The following is a 20,916-nucleotide window of genomic DNA, read 5'->3' as shown; positions in this document are numbered from 1 at the left end:
ATCAATATACAATCAATATATAATGATCAATATAAAGTGGTTATATAATGATCAATATAAAGTGGATATATAATGATCAATATACAATCAATATATAATGATCAATATAAAGTGGTTATATAATGATCAATATACAATCGATATATAATGATCAATATAAAGTGGATATATAATGATCAATATAAAGTGGATATATAATGATCAATATACAATCAATATATAATGATCAATATAAAGTGGTTATATAATGATCAATATAAAGTGGATATATAATGATCAATATACAATCGATATATAATGATCAATATAAAGCGGATATATAATGATCAACATAAAGTGGTTATATAATGATCAATATACAATCGATATATAATGATCAATATAAAGTGGTTATATGTTCTGATGCTTCCTGTCAACTGATTGGTCCTCAGTAACCACGTGCACACGCACCTGTAACAACATATACACGTCATTAACGAGGGCGTGAGGAACACGTGACTGACGTCATCACATCCGTTCACGAACGTCTGTCGTCACACAGTCGGGGGGCGGGGTCAGTCCGGATGAAGCTGCTCTGTGATTGGTGGAGTGACGTCAGAGGCGGGGAGGAGGTCTACCGCAGTGACAGCGACCTGTCTCTCTCTCTGTGTCTGTCTCTCTCTTTCTGTCTCTCTCTTTCTGTCTCTCTCTCTGTCTCTCTCTCTGTCTGTCTGTCTGTCTGTTGTACCATCCTGCCATCACCCGCCGGATTATCGATACTCTGATCGATTATTAACTGCACGTTCCAGCGGCGGGAGGCTCGCGCGCTCAGACCGACACAGACCGACCTCCATCTTCATCCTCTCATCCTCTTCATCCTCTCATCATCTTCATCCTCTCATCATCTTCATCCTCTCATCCTCTTCATCATGTCCGGAACCAAGGACGAGGACCGCAAAGCCTCCAGCGAGTGGCGGGAATTCTTCTGGAACCCGCGAACGCACGAGCTCATGGGCCGAACCGCCTCGAGCTGGGGTGAGTCATAGTCTGTCTGTCTCTCTTTCTGTCTGTCTGTCTGTCTGTCTGTCTGTCTCTGTTTCTCTCTCTCTCTCTGCCTGTCTGTCTGTCTGTCTGTCTCTCTCTCTCTGTTTCTCTCTCTCTGTGTCTGTCTCTCTCTCTCTGTGTCTGTCTCTCTCTCTCTGTCTGTCTGTCCCTCTCTATCTCTGTCTCTCTCTCTCGCTCTCTGTCTGTCTCTCTCTGTGTCTGTCTCTCTCTATCTTTGTCTCTATCTCTCTGTCTGTCTCTCTCTCTCTCTCTGTCTGTCTCTCTCTCTCTCTCTCTGTCTTGTCTGTCTCCTCTCTCTCTGTCTCTCTCTCTGTCTGTCTCTCTCTCTCTCTGTCTCTCTCTCTGTCTCTCTCTATGTCTGTCTCTCTGTATTGTATTTATAGTATATAAAGTAATATTTATAGTATACAAAGTAGTATTTATAGTATATAAAGTAATATTTATAGTATATAAAGTAGTATTTATAGTATATAAAGTAATATTTATAGTATATAAAGTAGAATTATGGTATATAAAGTAGTATTTATAGTATATAAAGTAATATTTATAGTATATAAAGTAATATTTATAGTATATAAAGTAATATTTATGGTATACAAAGTAGTATTTATAGTATATAAAGTAATATTTATAGTATATAAAGTAGAATTATGGTATATAAAGTAGTATTTATAGTATATAAAGTAATATTTATAGTATATAAAGTAATATTTATGGTATACAAAGTAGTATTTATAGTATATAAAGTAATATTTATAGTATATAAAGTAATATTTATGGTATACAAAGTAGTATTTATAGTATATAAAGTAATATTTATAGTATATAAAGTAATATTTATGGTATACAAAGTAGTATTTATAGTATATAAAGTAATATTTATAGTATATAAAGTAATATTTATAGTATATAAAGTAGTATTTATGGTATATAAAGTAGTAGTATTTATAGTATATAAAGTAATATTTATAGTATATAAAGTAGTATTTATGGTATATAAAGTAATATTTATGGTTTATAAAGTAGTATTTATAGTATATAAAGTAATATTTATGGTTTATAAAGTAGTATTTATAGTATATAAAGTAATATTTATAGTATATAAAGTAGTATTTATAGTTTATAAAGTAATATTTATGGTATATAAAGTAGTATTTATAGTATATAAAGTAATATTTATAGTATATAAAGTAGTATTTATGGTATTTATGGTATATAAAGTAGTAGTATTTATAGTATATAAAGTAATATTTATAGTATATAAAGTAGTATTTATGGTATATAAAGTAGTATTTATAGTATATAAAGTAATATTTATGGTATATAAAGTAATATTTATGGTATATAAAGTAGTATTTATAGTATATAAAGTAATATTTATAGTATATAAAGTAGTATTTATAGTATATAAAGTAATATTTATAGTATATAAAGTAGTATTTATAGTTTATAAAGTAATATTTATGGTATATAAAGTAGTATTTATAGTATATAAAGTAATATTTATAGTATATAAAGTAGTATTTATGGTATATAAAGTAGTATTTATAGTATATAAAGTAATATTTATAGTATATAAAGTAATATTTATGGTATATAAAGTAATATTTATAGTATATAAAGTAATATTTATGGTATATAAAGTAGTATTTATAGTATATAAAGTAATATTTATGGTATATAAAGTAATATTTATGGTATATAAAGTAGTATTTATAGTATATAAAGTAATATTTATAGTATATAAAGTAGTATTTATGGTATATAAAGTAGTATTTATAGTATATAAAGTAATATTTATGGTATATAAAGTAATATTTATGGTATATAAAGTAGTATTTATGGTATTTATGGTATATATTCATTTCATTCATTCATTCGGGCCCCGCTCCGGTTCTGTGGCTCATTCGGGCCCCGCTCCGGTTCTGTGGTTCTTGGAGCCCCGCCCTGGTTCTGTAGACCCTTCTGGCTACGCTACAAGGTCTAAAGACTGTAGCTCAGAAAGACTTATATGTGAAATGTGTCAGTTATTGTTATTATATACAATCGCAATCTTGAGGTCAGACCTGACCTTTGACCCTTAAGTTAAGGTAGTCTGCCTTTGCATAATAATAATAATAATAATAATAATAATAATAATAATAACAGTAGTTAGCCTGAGCTGAACCTTTATTACTACTGTTTGAAACTCTGTGATTGGTTGCTCTTTAAGGTGAAGTTCCTGTTTAGAGTTACAGTCAGACGCTCACTGATGGTTCGCTGAGTCCAGACCTTCATGAACTCTGATCACATGGTCTGAATCTGGAACTTTCTGCACTTGTACTTCCTCAGTGAATTCCTCCGTAAAGGTTTCATTCAGTGAACCAGGACAGGATGAGGATCAGGGACCTGGTCCTGGTGTGATCCTGTTTACAGTTTAATCTGCAGCGGAGGGTGCGTTTGATGGCATTAACTCTGCAGGAGGAAATCTTTAACAGGTTCAACCCTCAAACACACCACGTACACCTCTGATCCTCCTGGAGGAGGTTCCAGGATCCTGGAAGAAGTTTCAGGTCCTGGAGGAGGTTCCAGGTCCTGGAGGAGGTTCCAGGATCCTGGAAGAAGTTTCAGGTCCTGGAGGAGGTTCCAGGATCCTGGAAGAAGTTTCAGGTCCTGGAAGAAGTTTCAGGTCCTGGAGGAGGTTCCAGGTCCTGGAGGAGTTTCCAGGTCCTGGAGGAGGTTCCAGGATCCTGGAAGAAGTTTCAGGTCCTGGAGGAGGTTCCAGGATCCTGGAAGAAGTTTCAGGTCCTGGAAGAAGTTTCAGGTCCTGGAGGAGGTTCCAGGTCATGGAGGAGGTTCCAGGTCCTTCAGGAGGTTCCAGGTCCTGGAGGAAGTTCATCAATACCGTTGCTATGGTTACCTATAGTTTAATATTTAGAAGAGAGCTTAAACTGTCCGAGCTAATAGCCAATCAGAGAGCAGGATTCTCTGTTGCAGAGTAAAAGGTTTTACTGATCAAATGTTCAAACTACAGTAAAAATAATCAATAAGAAGATGAGACGGAGAGAGAGAGAGATTATACCCTCCCCCCTGCTGTTCTCCCCCTGCTCCTCCCCCTCCCTCAGTGAATGTAGGTCATCAGCAGGGGGCGGGGCTAAACACAAGAGGATTATAAAGATGACATTTAGAGGAGAGGAGTGGGGGAGGAGAGGCTGCACTGTATAATATAATAACTCTTGCTCTCTCTCACTGTCTCTCCCTGACTCCTCCCTCCCCCCTTCCTCCTCCTCCCACCAGGTCTCATCCTGCTCTTCTACCTGGTCTTCTACCTGTTTCTGGCGGGAATGTTTGTTCTCACCATGTACATCATGCTGCTGACGCTGGACGACTACAAACCCACCTGGCAGGACCGCCTGGCCACTCCAGGTGAGGACAGAGACAAAGGGCCACCAGCTATACAGTGATTGATACTGTACTGATAATAATATAATATCATAATAATATAATATAATAATAAATCACACTCGTTATGTTTCAGGTATGATTGATCAGTTCATGAGGCTCAGGCTGTGTTCTGGTTAACGAGGCTCAGGCTGTTTCTGCTTAACGAGGCTCAGGCTGTGATTGGTTAACGAGGCTCAGGCTGTGACTGGTTAACGAGGCTCAGGCTGTGATTGGTTAACGAGGCTCAGGCTGTTTCTGGTTAACAAGGCTCAGGCTGTTTCTGCTTAACGAGGCTCAGGCTTTGATTGGTTAACGAGGCTCAGGCTGTGATTGGTTAACAAGGCTCAGGCTGTGATTGGTTAACGAGGCTCAGGCTGTTTCTGGTTAACGAGGCTCAGGCTGTGATTGGTTAACGAGGCTCAGGCTGTGATTGGTTAACGAGGCTCAGGCTGTGATTGGTTAACGAGTCTCAGGCTGTTTCTGGTTAATGAGGCTCAGGCTGTGATTGGTTAACAAGGCTCAGGCTGTGATTGGTTAACGAGGCTCAGGCTGTTTCTGGTTAACGAGGCTCAGGCTGTGATTGGTTAACGAGGCTCAGGCTGTGATTGGTTAACTAGGCTCAGGCTGTTTCTGGTTAACGAGGCTCAGGCTGTTTCTGCTTAACGAGGCTCAGGCTGTGATTGGTTAACGAGGCTCAGGCTGTGATTGGTTAAGGAGTCTCAGGCTGTTTCTGGTTAACGAGGCTCAGGCTGTTTCTGCTTAACGAGGCTCAGGCTGTGATTGGTTAAGGAGTCTCAGGCTGTTTCTGGTTAACGAGGCTCAGGCTGTGATTGGTTAACTAGGCTCAGGCTGTGATTGGTTAACTAGGCTCAGGCTGTTTCTGGTTAACTAGGCTCAGGCTGTTTCTGGTTAACGAGGCTCAGGCTGTGATTGGTTAACGAGCAGATGTCGTTATGTTTCAGGGATGATGATTCGTCCGAAGGGCGATCAGCTGGAGATCAGTTTCTCGGTCTCAGACACTGAGAGTTGGGACGGCTTCATCCAAAACCTCAACACCTTCCTCTCTCGTAAGATGCTTGTTAATTAATGATAACATTTGATGATGTCATAGATTCAACATCCTGATCAATATCTGTCTGTCTACCTGTCTGTCTGCAGCGTACAACGACAGCTACCAGGTTCAGACCAACGATAACTGTCCTCCAGATCAATACTTCATTCAGGAGGACAGTGGAGAGGTAGACCTGCCTGTCTCATTCTCCACCTGTCTAATTCTGCACCTGTCTCACTCTGTACCTGTCTGTCCTTCTGCCTGTGTCACTCTCCACCTGTCTCAGTCTCCACCTGTGTGTCCCTCTGTCTGTCTCACTCTCTACCTGTCTTACTATCCACCTTTCTCACTCTCCACCTTCCTCGTTCTCTACTTGTCTCATTTTCTACCTGTCTGTCCCTCTATCTGTCTCACTCTCCACCTGTCTGTCCCTCTACCTGTCTCACTCGCCACCTGTCTGTCCCTCTTTCTGTCTCACACTCCACCTGTCTCACTCTCTGCCTGTCTGTCTCTCCTCAGGTCAGGAACAATCCCAAGCGTTCCTGTCAGTTTAATCGGACCATGCTGGAGGACTGTTCTGGGATTTCGGATCGTTTCTATGGTTACAACAGAGGTCAGCCCTGCGTCCTCATCAAACTGAACCGGGTACGTTGACCTCTGACCTCTGATCCAAACTGACTGCAGCACAGGTTTCAACCTGACGACTGAACACAAATGATGTTTCTACAGTGTGTTGGTGGACATACTTCCTGTTAGCAGCTATAAGCATGTTTGACTTCCTCTGTTGTCGCATTTCACTGTGAGCTGATAAAATGCAGCAGAAGGAAATAACTTTAAACCTGTTTTTAAACTTTTATATTTTAATTGACAGCAACAGTCAGTCTGTACAGTTCATTCTATACAACACATACGTACTAACAGTTGTCTATCTGTCTGCCTGTTTGTCTGTCTGCCTGTCTGTCTGTCTGTCTGTCCAGGTAATCGGGATGTTGCCGGGGAAGGACGGTCAGTCTCCATATGTCACCTGTGGAGCCAAGGTCTGAATCTGTCTGCTTGACTGACTGTCTGTCTCACTGTCTGTTACACCATCTGTCTCCATCTCATGTGTTGTCTCCATGTCCTCGTCCCTCCTTCTTCAGAGGTACAAAGTGGATAAAGACGAGTGGGTAAGAACAGTAGAAAATAAGATTGTAGAACGTAAAACCTTTAATTCCTCATAAGTTTAATTGGTCCCGATCGAGTTAGACAAATCCTGATATATTGATTATCTGCTGATACCAAGTCTGATCCACAGTAGTGCAGTAAATAAACAAAGTAGTGAGCAGTAAAGAAACGCAGGAGGGGGCACTAAATAAACGCAGTGAGAGCATTAAGAAATGCAATAGAGAGCAGTAAATAAACGCAGTAGAGGGCAGGAAAGAAACGCAGTAGAGAGTAGTTAATAAGCGCAGTAGAGCGCAGTAAATAAAGGCAGTAGAGGGCAGTAAAGAAACACAGTAGAGTGCAGTAAATAAACGCAGTAGACTGCAGTAAATAAACGCAGTAGAGTGCAGTAAATAAACGCAGTAGAGTGCAGTAAATAAACGCAGTAGAGCGCAGTAAATAAAAGCAGTAGAGTGTAGTAAATAAACGCAGTACAGAGCAGTAAAGAAATGCAGTATAGAGCAGTAAAGAAACGCAGTAGTGTGCAGTAAATAAATGCAGTAGAGAGCAGTAAATAAATGCAATAGAGCGCAGTAAATAAACGCAGAAGAGGGCAGTAAAGAAACGCAGTAAATAAATGCAGAAGAGCGCAGTTAAGAAACACAGCAAAGAAACGCAGTAAATAAACGCAGTAGAGAGCAATAAATAAATGCAGTATAGAGCAGTAAATAAACGCAGTAGAGAGCAGTAAATAAATGCAATAGAGAGCAGTAAATAAACGCAGTGGAGAGCAGTAAATAAATGCAGTAGAGTGTAGTAAATAAACGCAGTAGAGAGAAATAAAGAAACGCCGTAAATAAACGCAGTAGAGGGCAGTAAATAAACACAGTAGAGAGCAGGAAATAAACGCAGTAGAGCGCAGTTAATAAAAGCAGTAAATAAACGCAGTAGGGTGTAGTAAATAAACTCAGTATTGTGCAGTAAATAAACGCAGTAGAGAGCAGTAAATAAATGTAGTAGAGAGCTGTAAAGAAACGCAGTAGAGAGCAGTAAAGAAACGCAGTAGAGTGTAGTAAATAAACTCAGTAGAGTGTAATAAATGAACTCAGTAGAGAGCAGTAAATAAATGCAGTAGAGGGCAGTAAAGAAACGCAGTAGAGTGTAGTAAATAAATGCAGTAGAGTGTAGTAAATAAACTCAGTAGAGAGCAGTAAATGAACGCAGTAAAGAGCAGTAAATAAACGCAGTATAGAGCAGTAAATAAACGCAGTATAGAGCAGTAAATAAACGCAGTAGAGAGCAGTAAATAAACGCAGTGGAGAGCAGTAAATAAAAGCAGTAGAATGTAGTAAATAAACGCAGTAGAGAGCAGTAAATATACGCCGTAGAGAGCAGTAAATAAAAGCAGTATAGAGCAGTAAATAAACGCAGTAGAGAACGGTAAATAAACGCAGTAGAGTGTAGTAAATAAACTCAGTATTGTGCAGTAAATAAACGCCGTCGAGAGCGGTAAATAAACGCAGTAGAGTGTAGTAAATAAACTCAGTATTGTGCAGTAAATAAACGCAGTAGAGAGCAGTAAATAAACGCAGTGAAGAGCAGTAAATAAATGTAGTAGAGAGCAGTAAATAAACGCAGTAGAGGGCAGTAAATAAAAGCAGTAGAATGTAGTAAATAAACGCAGTAGAGAGCAGTAAATAAACGCAGTAGAGAACAGTAAATAAACGCAGTAGAGTGTAGTAAATAATCGCAGTAGAGTGTAATAAACTCAGTAGAGAGCAGTAAATAAACGCAGTAGAGGGCAGTAAAGAAACGCAGTAGAGTGTAGTAAATAAATGCAGTAGAGTGTAGTAAATAAACTCAGTAGAGAGCAGTAAATAAACGCCATAGAGAGCAGTAAATAAAGGCAGTAGAGAACAGAAAATAAACGCTGTAGACAGCTGTAAATAAACGCAGTAGAGAGAGGTAAAGAAACGCAGTAGAGAGCGGTAAAGAAATGCAGTAGAGAGCGGTAAAGAAACGCTATAGAGCAGTAAATAAACGCTGTAGAGAGCAGTAAATAAACGCAGTATAGAGCAGTAAAGAAACCTAGTACAGAGCAGTAAATAAATGCAATAGAGCAGTAAATAAAAGCAGTAGAGAGCAGTAAATAAACGCAGTATAGAGCAGTAAATAAAAGCAGTAGAGAGCAGTAAATAAACGCAGTAGAGAGCAGTAAATAAAAGCAGTAGAGAGCAGTAAATAAACGCAGTATAGAGCAGTAAATAAACGCAGTGGAGAGCAGTAAATAAAAGCAGTAGAATGTAGTAAATAAACTCAGTAGAGAGCAGTAAATATACGCCGTAGAGAGCAGTAAATAAAAGCAGTATAGAGCAGTAAATAAACGCAGTAGAGAGCAGTAAATAAACGCAGTGGAGAGCAGTAAATAAAAGCAGTAGAATGTAGTAAATAAACGCAGTAGAGAGCAGTAAATATACGCAGTAGAGAGCAGTAAAGAAACGCAGTAGAGAGCAGTAAATAAACGCAGTAGAGAACAGTTAATAAACACCGTAGAGAGCAGTAAATAAACGCAGTATACAGCAGTAAATAAACGCAGTAGAGAACGGTAAATAAACGCAGTAGAGTGTAGTAAATAAACTCAGTATTGTGCAGTAAATAAACGCAGTAGAGAGCAGTAAATAAACGCAGTGAAGAGCAGTAAATAAATGTAGTAGAGAGCAGTAAATAAACGCAGTAGAGGGCAGTAAATAAAAGCAGTAGAATGTAGTAAATAAACGCAGTAGAGAGCAGTAAATAAACGCAGTAGAGTACAGTAAATAAACGCAGTAGAGTGTAGTAAATAATCGCAGTAGAGTGTAATAAACTCAGTAGAGAGCAGTAAATAAACGCAGTAGAGGGCAGTAAAGAAACGCAGTAGAGTGTAGTAAATAAATGCAGTAGAGTGTAGTAAATAAACTCAGTAGAGAGCAGTAAATAAACGCCATAGAGAGCAGTAAATAAAGGCAGTAGAGGGCAGTAAAGAAACGCCGTAGAGAGCAGTAAATAAACGCAGTATACAGCAGTAAATAAATGCAGTAGAGAACAGTAAATAAACGCTGTAGACAGCGGTAAATAAACGCAGTAGAGAGCGGTAAAGAAACGCAGTAGAGAGCGGTAAAGAAATGCAGTAGAGAGCAGTAAAGAAACGCTATAGAGCAGTAAATAAACGCTGTAGAGAGCAGTAAATAAACGCAGTATAGAGCAGTAAAGAAACCTAGTACAGAGCAGTAAATAAATGCAATAGAGCAGTAAATAAAAGCAGTAGAGAGCAGTAAATAAACGCAGTATAGAGCAGTAAATAAAAGCAGTAGAGAGCAGTAAATAAACGCTGTAGAGAGCAGTAAATAAAAGCAGTAGAGAGCAGTAAATAAACGCAGTATAGAGCAGTAAATAAAAGCAGTACAGAGCAGTAAATAAACGCTGTAGAGAGCAGTAACTAAACGCAGTATAGAGCAGTAAAGAAACACAGTAGAGAGCTGTAAAGAAACGCACTAGAGAGCGGTAAAGAAACGCAATAGAGCAGTAAATAAACGCTGTAGAGAGCAGTAAATAAACGCAGTATATAGCAGTTAAGAAATGCAATAGAGCAGTAAATAAAAGCAGTAGAGAGCCGTAAATAAATGCAGTAGAGTGTAGTAAATAAACGCAGTAGAGTGTAGTACATAAACACAGTAGAGAGAAATAAAGAAACGCTGTAGAGAGCAGTAAATAAAGCAGTATAGAGTGTAGTAAATGAACGCAGTAGAGAGCAGTAAATAAACGCCGTAGAGAGCAGTAAATAAACGCAGCAGAGCGCAGTTAATGAACGCAGTAAATAAACGCAGTAGAGTGCAGTTAATAAATGCAGTAAATAAACGCAGTAAATAAACACAGTAGAGAGCAGTAAATAAACGCAGTATATAAACACAGTAGAGAGCAGTAAATAAACACAGTAGAGAGCATTGAATGAACGCAGTATAGAGCAGTAAATAAACGCAGTAGGGTGTAGTAAATAAATTCAGTAGAGTGCAATAAATATACGCAGTAGAGTGCAGTAAATAAACGCAGTAGAGCACAGTTAATAAACCCAGTACATAAACGCAGTAGAGTATAGTAAATAAACTCAGTAGAGTGTAGTAAATAAATACAGTAGAGAGCAGTAAAGAAACGCTGTAGAGAGCAGTAAATAAAGCAGTATAGAGTGTAGTAAATGAACGCAGTAGAGAGCAGTAAATAAACGCCGTAGAGAGCAGTAAATAAATACAGCAGAGTGTAGTAAATAAACTCAGTAGAGGGCAGTAAATAAACGCAGTAGAGTGTGGTAAATAAACTCAGTATTGTGCAGTAAATAAACGCAGTAGAGAGCAGTAAATAAACGCAGTGAAGAGCAGTAAATAAATGTAGTAGAGAGCAGTAAATAAACGCAGTAGAGGGCAGTAAATAAACGCAGTGGAGAGCAGTAAATAAAAGCAGTAGAATGTAGTAAATAAACGCAGTAGAGAGCAGTAAATAAACGCAGTGAAGAGCAGTAAATAAATGTAGTAGAGAGCAGTAAATAAACGCAGTAGAGGGCAGTAAATAAAAGCAGTAGAATGTAGTAAATAAACGCAGTAGAGAGCAGTAAATAAACGCAGTAGAGAACAGTAAATAAACGCAGTAGAGTGTAGTAAATAATCGCAGTAGAGTGTAATAAATAAACTCAGTAGAGAGCAGTAAATAAACGCAGTAGAGGGCAGTAAAGAAACGCAGTAGAGAGCAGTAAGTAAACGCAGTAGAGTAGTAAATAATCGCAGTAGAGTGTAATAAATAAACTCAGTAGAGAGCAGTAAATAAACGCAGTAGAGGGCAGTAAAGAAAGGCAGTAGAGAGCAGTAAATAAATGCAGTAGAGTGTAGTAAATAAACTCAGTAGAGAGCAGTAAATAAACGCAGTAGAGGGCAGTCAAGAAACGCCGTAGAGAGCAGTAAATAAACGCAGTATACAGCAGTAAATAAACGCAGTAGAGAACAGTAAAGAAACGCAGTAGAGAGCGGTAAAGAAATGCAGTAGAGAGCAGTAAAGAAACGCTATAGAGCAGTAAATAAACGCTGTAGAGAGCAGTAAATAAACGCAGTATAAAGCAGTAAAGAAACCTAGTAGAGAGCAGTAAATAATTGCAATAGAGCAGTAAATAAAAGCAGTAGAGAGCAGTAAATAAACGCAGTATAGAGCAGTAAATAAAAGCAGTAGAGAACAGTAAAGAAACGCAGTAGAGAGCGGTAAAGCAACGCAGTAGAGAGCGGTAAAGAAACGCAGTAGAGAGCGGTAAAGAAATGCAGTAGAGAGCAGTAAAGAAACGCTATAGAGCAGTAAATAAACGCTGTAGAGAGCAGTAAATAAACACAGTATAAAGCAGTAAAGAAACCTAGTAGAGAGCAGTAAATAATTGCAATAGAGCAGTAAATAAAAGCAGTAGAGAGCAGTAAATAAACGCAGTATAGAGCAGTAAATAAAAGCAGTAGAAAACAGTAAAGAAACGCAGTAGAGAGCGGTAAAGCAACGCAGTAGAGAGCGGTAAAGAAACGCAGTAGAGAGCGGTAAAGAAATGCAGTAGAGAGCAGTAAAGAAACGCTATAGAGCAGTAAATAAACGCTGTAGAGAGCAGTAAATAAACGCAGTATAGAGCAGTAAAGAAACCTAGTAGAGAGCAGTAAATAAATGCAATAGATCAGTAAATAAAAGCAGTAGAGAGCAGTAAATAAAAGCAGTAGAGAACAGTAAAGAAACGCAGTAGAGAGCGGTAAAGCAACGCAGTAGATAGCGGTAAAGAAACGCAGTAGAGAGCGGTAAAGAAATGCAGTAGAGAGCAGTAAAGAAACGCTATAGAGCAGTAAATAAACGCAGTAGAGAGCGGTAAAGAAATGCAGTAGAGAGCGGTAAAGAAACGCAAAAGAGCAGTCAATAAGCGCTGTAGAGAGCAGTAAATAAACGCAGTAGAGAGCAGTAAATAAACGCAGTAGAGAACAGTAAATAAACGCAGTAGAGTGTAGTAAATAATCGCAGTAGAGTGTAATAAATAAACTCAGTAGAGAGCAGTAAATAAACGCAGTAGAGGGCAGTAAAGAAACGCAGTAGAGTGTAGTAAATAAATGCAGTAGAGTGTAGCAATTAAACTCAGTAGAGAGCAGTAAATAAATGCCATAAAGAACAGTAAATAAACGCAGTATACAGCAGTAAATAAACGCAGTAGAGAGCAGTAAATAAACGCTGTAGACAGCGGTAAAGAAACGCTGTAGAGAGCGGTAAAGAAATGCAGTAGAGAGCGGTAAAGAAACGCAGTAGAGAGCGGTAAAGAAATGCAGTAGAGAGCAGTAAATAAACGCTGTAGAGAGCGGTAAAGAAATGCACTAGAGAGCAGTAAAGAAACGCTATAGAGCAGTAAATAAACGCTTTAGAGAGCAGTAAATAAACGCAGTATAGAGCAGTAAAGAAACCTAGTAGAGAGCAGTAAATAAATGCAATAGAGCAGTAAATAAAAGCAGTAGAGAGCAGTAAATAAACGCAGTATAGAGCAGTAAATAAAAGCAGTAGAGAGCAGTAAATAAACGCTGTAGAGAGCAGTAAATAAACGCAGTAGAGTGTAGTAAATAATCGCAGTAGAGTGTAATAAATAAACTCAGTAGAGAGCAGTAAATAAACGCAGTAGAGGGCAGTAAAGAAACGCAGTAGAGAGCAGTAAATAAACGCAGTAGAGTGTAGTAAATAAACGGCGTAGAGAGCAGTAAATAAACGCAGTATAGAGCTGTAAAGCAACGCAGTAGAGAGTGGTAAAGAAACGCAATAGAGAGCAGTAAATAAAAGCAGTAGAGAGCAGTAAATAAAAGCAGTAGAGAGCAGTAAATAAAAGCAGTAGAGAGCAGTAAATAAAAGCAGTAGAGAGCAGTAAATAAAAGCAGTAGAGAGCAGTAAATAAATGCAGTAGAGAGCAGTAAGTTGTTGCAGTAGGTTAGTAAGTGCACCAGGTCATTATGACTGATCTGATGTATTGATCTGTGTGTGTGTGTGTGTGTGTGTGTCTGTGCAGAGGGAGGACAGTGATAAAATTGGACCTCTGGCATATTTTCCTCCCAATGGAACCTTCAACCTAATGTACTATCCATACTACGGCAAGAAAGCTCAGGTAACACACTGTAATACACACTGTACACACTGTACACATACTGTACACACACTGTACACACTGTACACACACTGTACACATACTGTACACACACTGTACACACACTGTAATACACACTGTACACACACTGTACACACACTGTACACACTGAGCGCAGTAGATCCATGGCGGAGCATAGATGATGGTACTTTTACTGACTGTGATGTGTTTAATCTCAGGTGAACTACACTCAGCCGCTGGTGGCCGTGAAGTTCCTGAACGCCTCTCTGAACACGGACATCAACGTGGAGTGTAAAATCAACTCCAACACTCTGGCTGAAGGCAGCGAGAGAGACAAGTTCGCTGGACGGGTGTCCTTCAAACTACGAATCAACGACAAATAGACACACACACACTCACACACTCACACACACACACACACACACACACACTCACACACACCGACTCACACTCACTCACACACACACACACAGTAACACACACACTCACTCACACACACACACACGCACTCACACGCACTCATACACACGCACTCACACACACACACACACGCACTCATACGCACTCACACACACACACTTACTTACACACACACTCACACGCACTCACACGCACACACTCACACACGCACTCACACACACACTCACACGCACTCACATGCACACACTCACACACACACTCACACACACACACGTTGAAGCTGCAGTAATCTGGTGTTTCCGTCCTCAATCTGTCCTTTAACGTAGAATCATGTCATGATGCGTTCACTGACCCTCTGAATTGCCAGCTTTAGTTACAGTCTGTTTATTGTGTTTGGTATTTCCTCTGAGCCTCAGTGCAGCTTTAACTCTGACCCTGAAACCGACCAATCAGCACGCACACACGCTCTGATGTCACTGCCACTGAGGAAGGAGTGAAGAACGACAGGCGATCACATCGATGGATGAAGCTAAGACCAAGTTATTGATCGCATAGCACTGTGTTTACTGATGGACGGTTTATGTGTTCTTTTCATTTATTTATTACTTGTTTATTTATTTATTTATTTATTGATTTGGTTATTGATGATGACTCAAAGTCAGCTGAGTTTAGATTACAGGTACGATGAGCTCTGATTGGCTTTTCAGAAACTGGTTTATAGGTCCCTGCACATCCTGGAGAACCTGGAGAAACCTGGAAAACCTGATGTTGTTAATCAGCTCAGCAACTAAAGTACAACTTACAAGAAACCAGTTCAGGAACCAGGACTAGTTCAGATATCAGCTCTTAAACCAGTTCACAAGGAACCAGGACTAGTTCAGATATCAGCTCTTAAACCAGTTCAGGAACCAGGACTAGTTCAGATATCAGCTCTTAAACCAGTTCACAAGGAACCAGGACTAGTTCAGATATCAGCTCTGAAACCAGTTCAGGAACCAGGACTAGTTCAGATATCAGCTCTGAAACCAGTTCAGGAACCAGGACTAGTTCAGATATCAGCTCTGAAACCAGTTCAGGAACCAGGACTAGTTCAGATATCAGCTCTGAAACCAGTTCAGGAACCAGGACTAGTTCAGATATCAGCTCTTAAACCAGTTCAGAAGAACCAGGACTAGTTCAGATATCAGCTCTTAAACCAGTTCACAAAGAACCAGGACTAGTTCAGATATCAGCTCTTAAACCAGTTCAGGAACCAGGACTAGTTCCGATATCAGCTCTTAAACCAGTTCAGGAACCAGGACTAGTTCAGATATCAGCTCTTAAACCAGTTCACAAAGAACCAGGACTAGTTCAGATATCAGCTCTTAAACCAGTTCAGGAACCAGGACTAGTTCAGATATCAGCTCTTAAACCAGTTCAGGAACCAGGACTAGTTCAGATATCAGCTCTTAAACCAGTTCACAAGGAACCAGGACTAGTTCAGATATCAGCTCTTAAACCAGTTCAGGAACCAGGACTAGTTCAGATATCAGCTCTGAAACCAGTTCAGGAACCAGGACTAGTTCAGATATCAGCTCTGAAACCAGTTCAGGAACCAGGACTAGTTCAGATATCAGCTCTGAAACCAGTTCAGGAACCAGGACTAGTTCAGATATCAGCTCTTAAACCAATTCAGGAACCAGGACTAGTTCAGATATCAACTCTTAAACCAGTTCAGGAACCAGGACTAGTTCAGATATCAGCTCTGAAACCAGTTCAGGAACCAGGACTAGTTCAGATATCAGCTCTGAAACCAGTTCAGGAACCAGGACTAGTTCAGATATCAGCTCTTAAACCAGTTCAGGAACCAGGACTAGTTCAGATATCAGCTCTTAAACCAGTTCACAAAGAACCAGGACTAGTTCAGATATCAGCTCTTAAACCAGTTCAGGAACCAGGACTAGTTCAGATATCAGCTCTGAAACCAGTTCAGGAACCAGGACTAGTTCAGATATCAGCTCTGAAACCAGTTCAGGAACCAGGACTAGTTCAGATATCAGCTCTTAAACCAGTTCAGGAACCAGGACTAGTTCAGATATCAGCTCTTAAACCAGTTCAGGAACCAGGACTAGTTCAGATATCAGCTCTGAAACCAATTCAGGAACCAGGACTAGTTCAGATATCAGCTCTTAAACCAGTTCAGGAACCAGGACTAGTTCAGATATCAGCTCTTAAACCAGCTGACTGAACCTACAGCCAATCAGATGCTCGTTAGTTAATTAGATGAATAAGTCATAATAATAAGTTAGTGGAGTTAGTTAACGTGGTAGGAAGTCGTTAATCGTTCCGTGTTTATTTTGTTTACTGTTGATTTGTTTACTTGTTTATTATTGTCATTGTGGGGCTGAGCATGGCAACTGTTACCATGACAACCAGGCACACACCTCACCTTCGTCTTCCTTTAAAGAGTGACCGGCCAATCAGAAGGTCCCGCTGTATGATGTCATATGATATTTGTCATTGGTTGATTTCTCCTGCCTGAAAATGTCCTTGTGTTTAACAACAAATAAAAACAAAGAAACAAAAACTGCTGTCTGTGGTTACAAGTTAATAAGCAGTTAATGAGAACTCTGCTGACTCATTCCCGGTTTACTTCCTGCTCTGTGTACACTGTTTGGTGCTGTAGCTCTGTCAGTGAACGCTAAATATACATTAGTTTTACTCGTTACAGCGGTTATTTACCCGCTTAACATTTAAACGTAGACTAGTTCTACCTAAGCACTCGGAGTTTCTCCCTCTTTTAGCGACTTTTCACTATTTTCAAAAGTTTTCACACATGCTAGCTTCATTAGCATTAGCAGTTAGCTATGGCTTCTCCCTCTGTCCTGCTCAGTGTGTCAGATGTTCAGTAATGCTGCGATCCATTTGTCTCGCAAACCCCCCGCCCGAGTTTGAAAGTGTAAATCTCGCAGCTATCTCGCAACATTTCACCGAGACACCCCCCCTTTTGGTCGTCATATCAGCCGTCCCACTCGGGGCTCCTCAGAGTGCACCGAGCTAAATGAGGGTGAACGTACCACTCGCAAAACAAAGATGGCTGCGCCCGTATTGAGAGGTATTTTCTTTGTACTACGTTGGTCGTTTTAATGTCGATTTCAAATGCTCCTACACACTGTTTACATTACTGCTTTAGTCCGGTCACCAATTTATGCAATTCAATTCAATTCAATTCAATTCAATTCAGTTCAATTTTATTTGTTTAGCACCAATTCATAACAGAAGTTATCTCAGGACACTTTTCAAATAGAGCAGGTCTAGACCGAACTCTTTATAACATTATTTACAGAGACCCAACAGTACCACCATGAGCAAGACCTTGGAGACAAGGGCAAGGAAAAACTGCCTGTTAAAAGAAAGAAACCTAGGACAGATCCTCCGGCTCTAGGTGGGTGGTCGTCTGTCTCGACCAGTTGGGGTGAGAGAGAGAGAGAGAGACAGACAGACAGACAGACAGGTGCACAGCAACAACAGTATTGGTAATGGCAATCTAGCAGGACCATGGCAGGAGGCTCCACCAGGATCGATAAGAACCTGCGAGACGAGAAAGCACAAGAACTCCGGGGAAGAAGTGAAGTTAGTAACATGCATTAATGGAACATGAACGAGTGCAGAAAGACTAAAAGCGACTACTTTCTCCAGAATCTTAGAGAGGAAGGGGAGGTTAGAAATCGGTCTATAGTTGGCTAAAACCCCTGGGTCAAGAGTGGACTTTTTAAGAAGGGGTTTAATTACAGCTACTTTAAAGGACTGTGGTACATATCCTGATAATAAAGAAAGATTAATCATATCCAGTAAAGAAGTGCCAATTAAGGGAACAACTTCTTTAAGCAGCCTAGTTGGGATCGGGTCTAATAGACAGGTTGATGGCTTCGATGAAGAAATGATTGAAGTTAACTGATGAAGATCGATAGCAGAAAAACAGTCTAAATATATATCTAAGTTTAAATTCTTTTTACATTTATGCATTGCACGGTGTTGCTGTGCGTGCAATACAATGTAAAGTCTTGTTTTTTTAGCTGGTTTGCTAAATAGGCTAATGTAGCTAACAATAACACTAGCCTGCCATTGCCACTGGAGGCCCCTGGAGGCTCCTGGTGGCCCCTGGTGGCCCCTGGAGGCCCCTGGTGGCCCCTGGTGGCTCCTGGAGGCCCCTGGAAGCCCCTGGTGGCTCGAGAAAAACGCCACAGCACTTGTTGACATTGAAATAGGCGAAATATTGAAATGTAAGACTTGTAATAACGGAATTACTTGAAATGTTAGTGTTTGTGTAGAAAAACATTATTATTTCACATTGAGCTTGTTTAGATGAGCCACAAGCAATAACAACACAGCTGCTGCACTTCTTTCCGACTTGTAATGCCCAAAGACAAATGGAACGCTATAAGTGGTACAAACCAGGCAACTACGTTACGTTCTCGCGTCAGAGCAACTCAGGCGGGGGATTTACGAGACAAATGGATAGCACCATTATTCCTCTGCCTCCTTTAGTGATAATGGTACATGTATTAAGTGTAGTTTATTTACTGTGCTGGAGGCGAGGCTTAGTGAGTTAGAGGAACGGTACCGCACCACAGAGATATCTTTAGCTGCCATAGTTAGTCAGCCCCCAGTAGCCGGTGCGGTCCGACCGAAGGTAGCTTCTGTTAGCCGTCCCACGGTAGTTCCCCCGTAGATCCCGAGCAGCCGGGAAGACAGGGAGAGTGGGTGACTGAACGGAGGAAGACTAAAACACTGAAGCCCACAGTTCACCACCAACCCATTCATGTTTCTAATACATTTTCCCCACTCAGCGACACACCCACTGAGGAACCAACTCTGGTTTTTGGCAGCTCCATAGTCAGAAACGAGAAGTTAGTGAAGCCAGCGGCCATAGTTAAATGTATCCCTGGGGCCAGAGCGGGCGACATTGAATCAAATTTAAAACTGCTGACTAAAGGTAATCGTAAATATAATAAGATTGTTATTCACGTCGGCAGTAATGACACCCGTTTACGCCAATCGGAGGTCACTAAGATTAATGTGGAGTCGGTGTGTAATTATGCTAAAACTATGTCGGACTCTGGACCCCTGCCCAATGTGACCAGTGATGACATGTATAGCCGCATGTCGTCATTCCACCGCTGGCTGTCGAGGTGGTGTCCAGCAAACGATGTGGGCTTCATTGATAACTGGAAGCCTTTTTGGGGAAAACCTGGTCTGATTAGGAGAGACGGCATCCATCCCACTTTGGATGGAGCGGCTCTCTTATCTAGAAATATGGCGAAATTTATTTCTAAAACCTGACAGTCCAGAGTTGGGACCAGGAAGCAGAGCTGCTGTCTTACACACTTCTCTGCTCTTTCTTTAGAACAGTCACCCACCCAAAACCCCATAGAGACTGTGTCTGTCCCCCGACCACCTAAATTATTTAAAGAAATGAAAACAAGAGGAGTTCAACATAAAAATCTAATAAAAATTAAAACTAACTCCTCAGTAGCACAAAATAAGAGAATGAAATGTGGACTGTTAAATATCAGGTCTCTGTCCTCTAAAGCTGTTTTAGTGAATGAATTAATATCAGATTATGATATTGATTTACTTTGTCTTACTGAGACCTGGTTGTCCCACGAGGCGTATGTTAGCCTAAATGAATCCACCCCCCCAGTCATATTAATACTCACATTCCTCGAGGCACTGGCCGAGGAGGTGGAGTGGCAGCCATATATGATTCGAGCGTTTTAATGGGCCCTAAACCAAAACTAAATTATAATTCATTTGAAAACCTTGTTTTAGACCCAATCCCAACTAGGCTGCTTAAAGAAGTTGTTCCCTTAATTGGCACTTCTTTACTGGATATGATTAATCTTTCTTTATTATCAGGATATGTACCACAGTCCTTTAAAGTAGCTGTAATTAAACCCCTTCTTAAAAAGTCCACTCTTGACCCAGGGGTTTTAGCCAACTATAGACCGATTTCTAACCTCCCCTTCCTCTCTAAGATTCTGGAGAAAGTAGTCACCAAAGAGTTGTGTGACTTTCTACATAACAATAGTTTATTTGAGGATTTTCAGTCAGGATTTAGAGTTCATCATAGCACAGAGACAGCTCTGGTTAAAGTTAATAATGACCTTCTGACTGCTTCTGACAATGGACTTGTCTCTGTACTTGTATTATTAGATCTTAGTGCTGCATTTGACACCATTGACCATGATATTCTTTTACAGAGACTTGAGCATCAAATTGGCATTAAAGGAACCGCACTAAGCTGGTTTAAGTCATACTTATCAGATCGTTCTCAGTTTGTACATGTTAACGATGAATCCTCCATAAATACTAAAGTTAGTCATGGAGTTCCACAAGGTTCTGTACTTGGACCAATACTATATACTTTATATATGCTCCCTTTAGGCAACATTATTAGGAATCACTCCATTAGCTTTCACTATTATGCAGATGATACGCTGTTATATCTATCAATCAAACCCAATGAAATTAATCAATTATCTAAATTACAAACATGTCCTTAGAGACTCATTGTCTAAAGGTATAGTCACTCTAGATGGCATTAACTTGGCCTCTAGCACCACTGTCAGGAATCTTGGAGTTATCTTTGATCAGGATTTGTCATTTAACTCCCACA

At 40.0% G+C, this 20,916-nt stretch overlaps 1 protein-coding gene and 1 long non-coding RNA gene across 3 annotated transcripts; both read left to right on the top strand.

Annotated features, from left to right (window-relative positions):
• Window positions 1-585: 585 nt before the first annotated feature.
• atp1b2a (ATPase Na+/K+ transporting subunit beta 2a) lies at window positions 586-16,824 on the top strand. 2 transcript variants are annotated; one of them, XM_051395875.1, is made up of 9 exons: window positions 586-1,014; window positions 4,321-4,449; window positions 5,430-5,534; window positions 5,626-5,705; window positions 6,038-6,163; window positions 6,496-6,555; window positions 6,658-6,684; window positions 13,743-13,838; window positions 14,057-16,824. In XM_051395875.1, exons 1-9 carry the CDS (start codon window positions 909-911, stop codon window positions 14,219-14,221), a joined length of 894 nt encoding a protein of 297 aa, XP_051251835.1. In that variant the 5' UTR covers window positions 586-908; the 3' UTR covers window positions 14,222-16,824. The 2 variants fall into 2 exon arrangements, with proteins under 2 accessions (XP_051251835.1, XP_051251836.1); XM_051395876.1 differs by lacking the exon at window positions 6,658-6,684 and having other exon boundaries at window positions 587-1,014.
• LOC127361336 (uncharacterized) lies at window positions 6,692-10,782 on the top strand. The gene is made up of 2 exons (XR_007884269.1): window positions 6,692-8,078; window positions 8,627-10,782. It is a non-coding gene; the product is annotated as an uncharacterized LOC127361336 (long non-coding RNA).
• Window positions 16,825-20,916: the final 4,092 nt, after the last annotated feature.

This window comes from Dicentrarchus labrax, unplaced genomic scaffold (genome assembly GCF_905237075.1).
Source record: "Dicentrarchus labrax unplaced genomic scaffold, dlabrax2021, whole genome shotgun sequence".
Classification (NCBI taxonomy): Eukaryota; Metazoa; Chordata; class Actinopteri; family Moronidae; genus Dicentrarchus; species Dicentrarchus labrax.
Note: the sequence above shows the minus strand (reverse complement) of the source record. Positions and strands in the feature narration are given on the sequence as shown.

Bases quoted from the DNA above. Each gene is read 5' to 3' on its own strand.
- atp1b2a (XM_051395875.1), top strand. From the start codon at position 909: ATGTCCGGAACCAAGGACGAGGACCGCAAAGCCTCCAGCGAGTGGCGG. The intron at 6,164-6,495 runs GTACGTTGACCT...CTGTCTGTCCAG, and splicing joins TCCTCATCAAACTGAACCGG to GTAATCGGGATGTTGCCGGG. The intron at 6,556-6,657 runs GTCTGAATCTGT...CTCCTTCTTCAG, and splicing joins ATGTCACCTGTGGAGCCAAG to AGGTACAAAGTGGATAAAGA.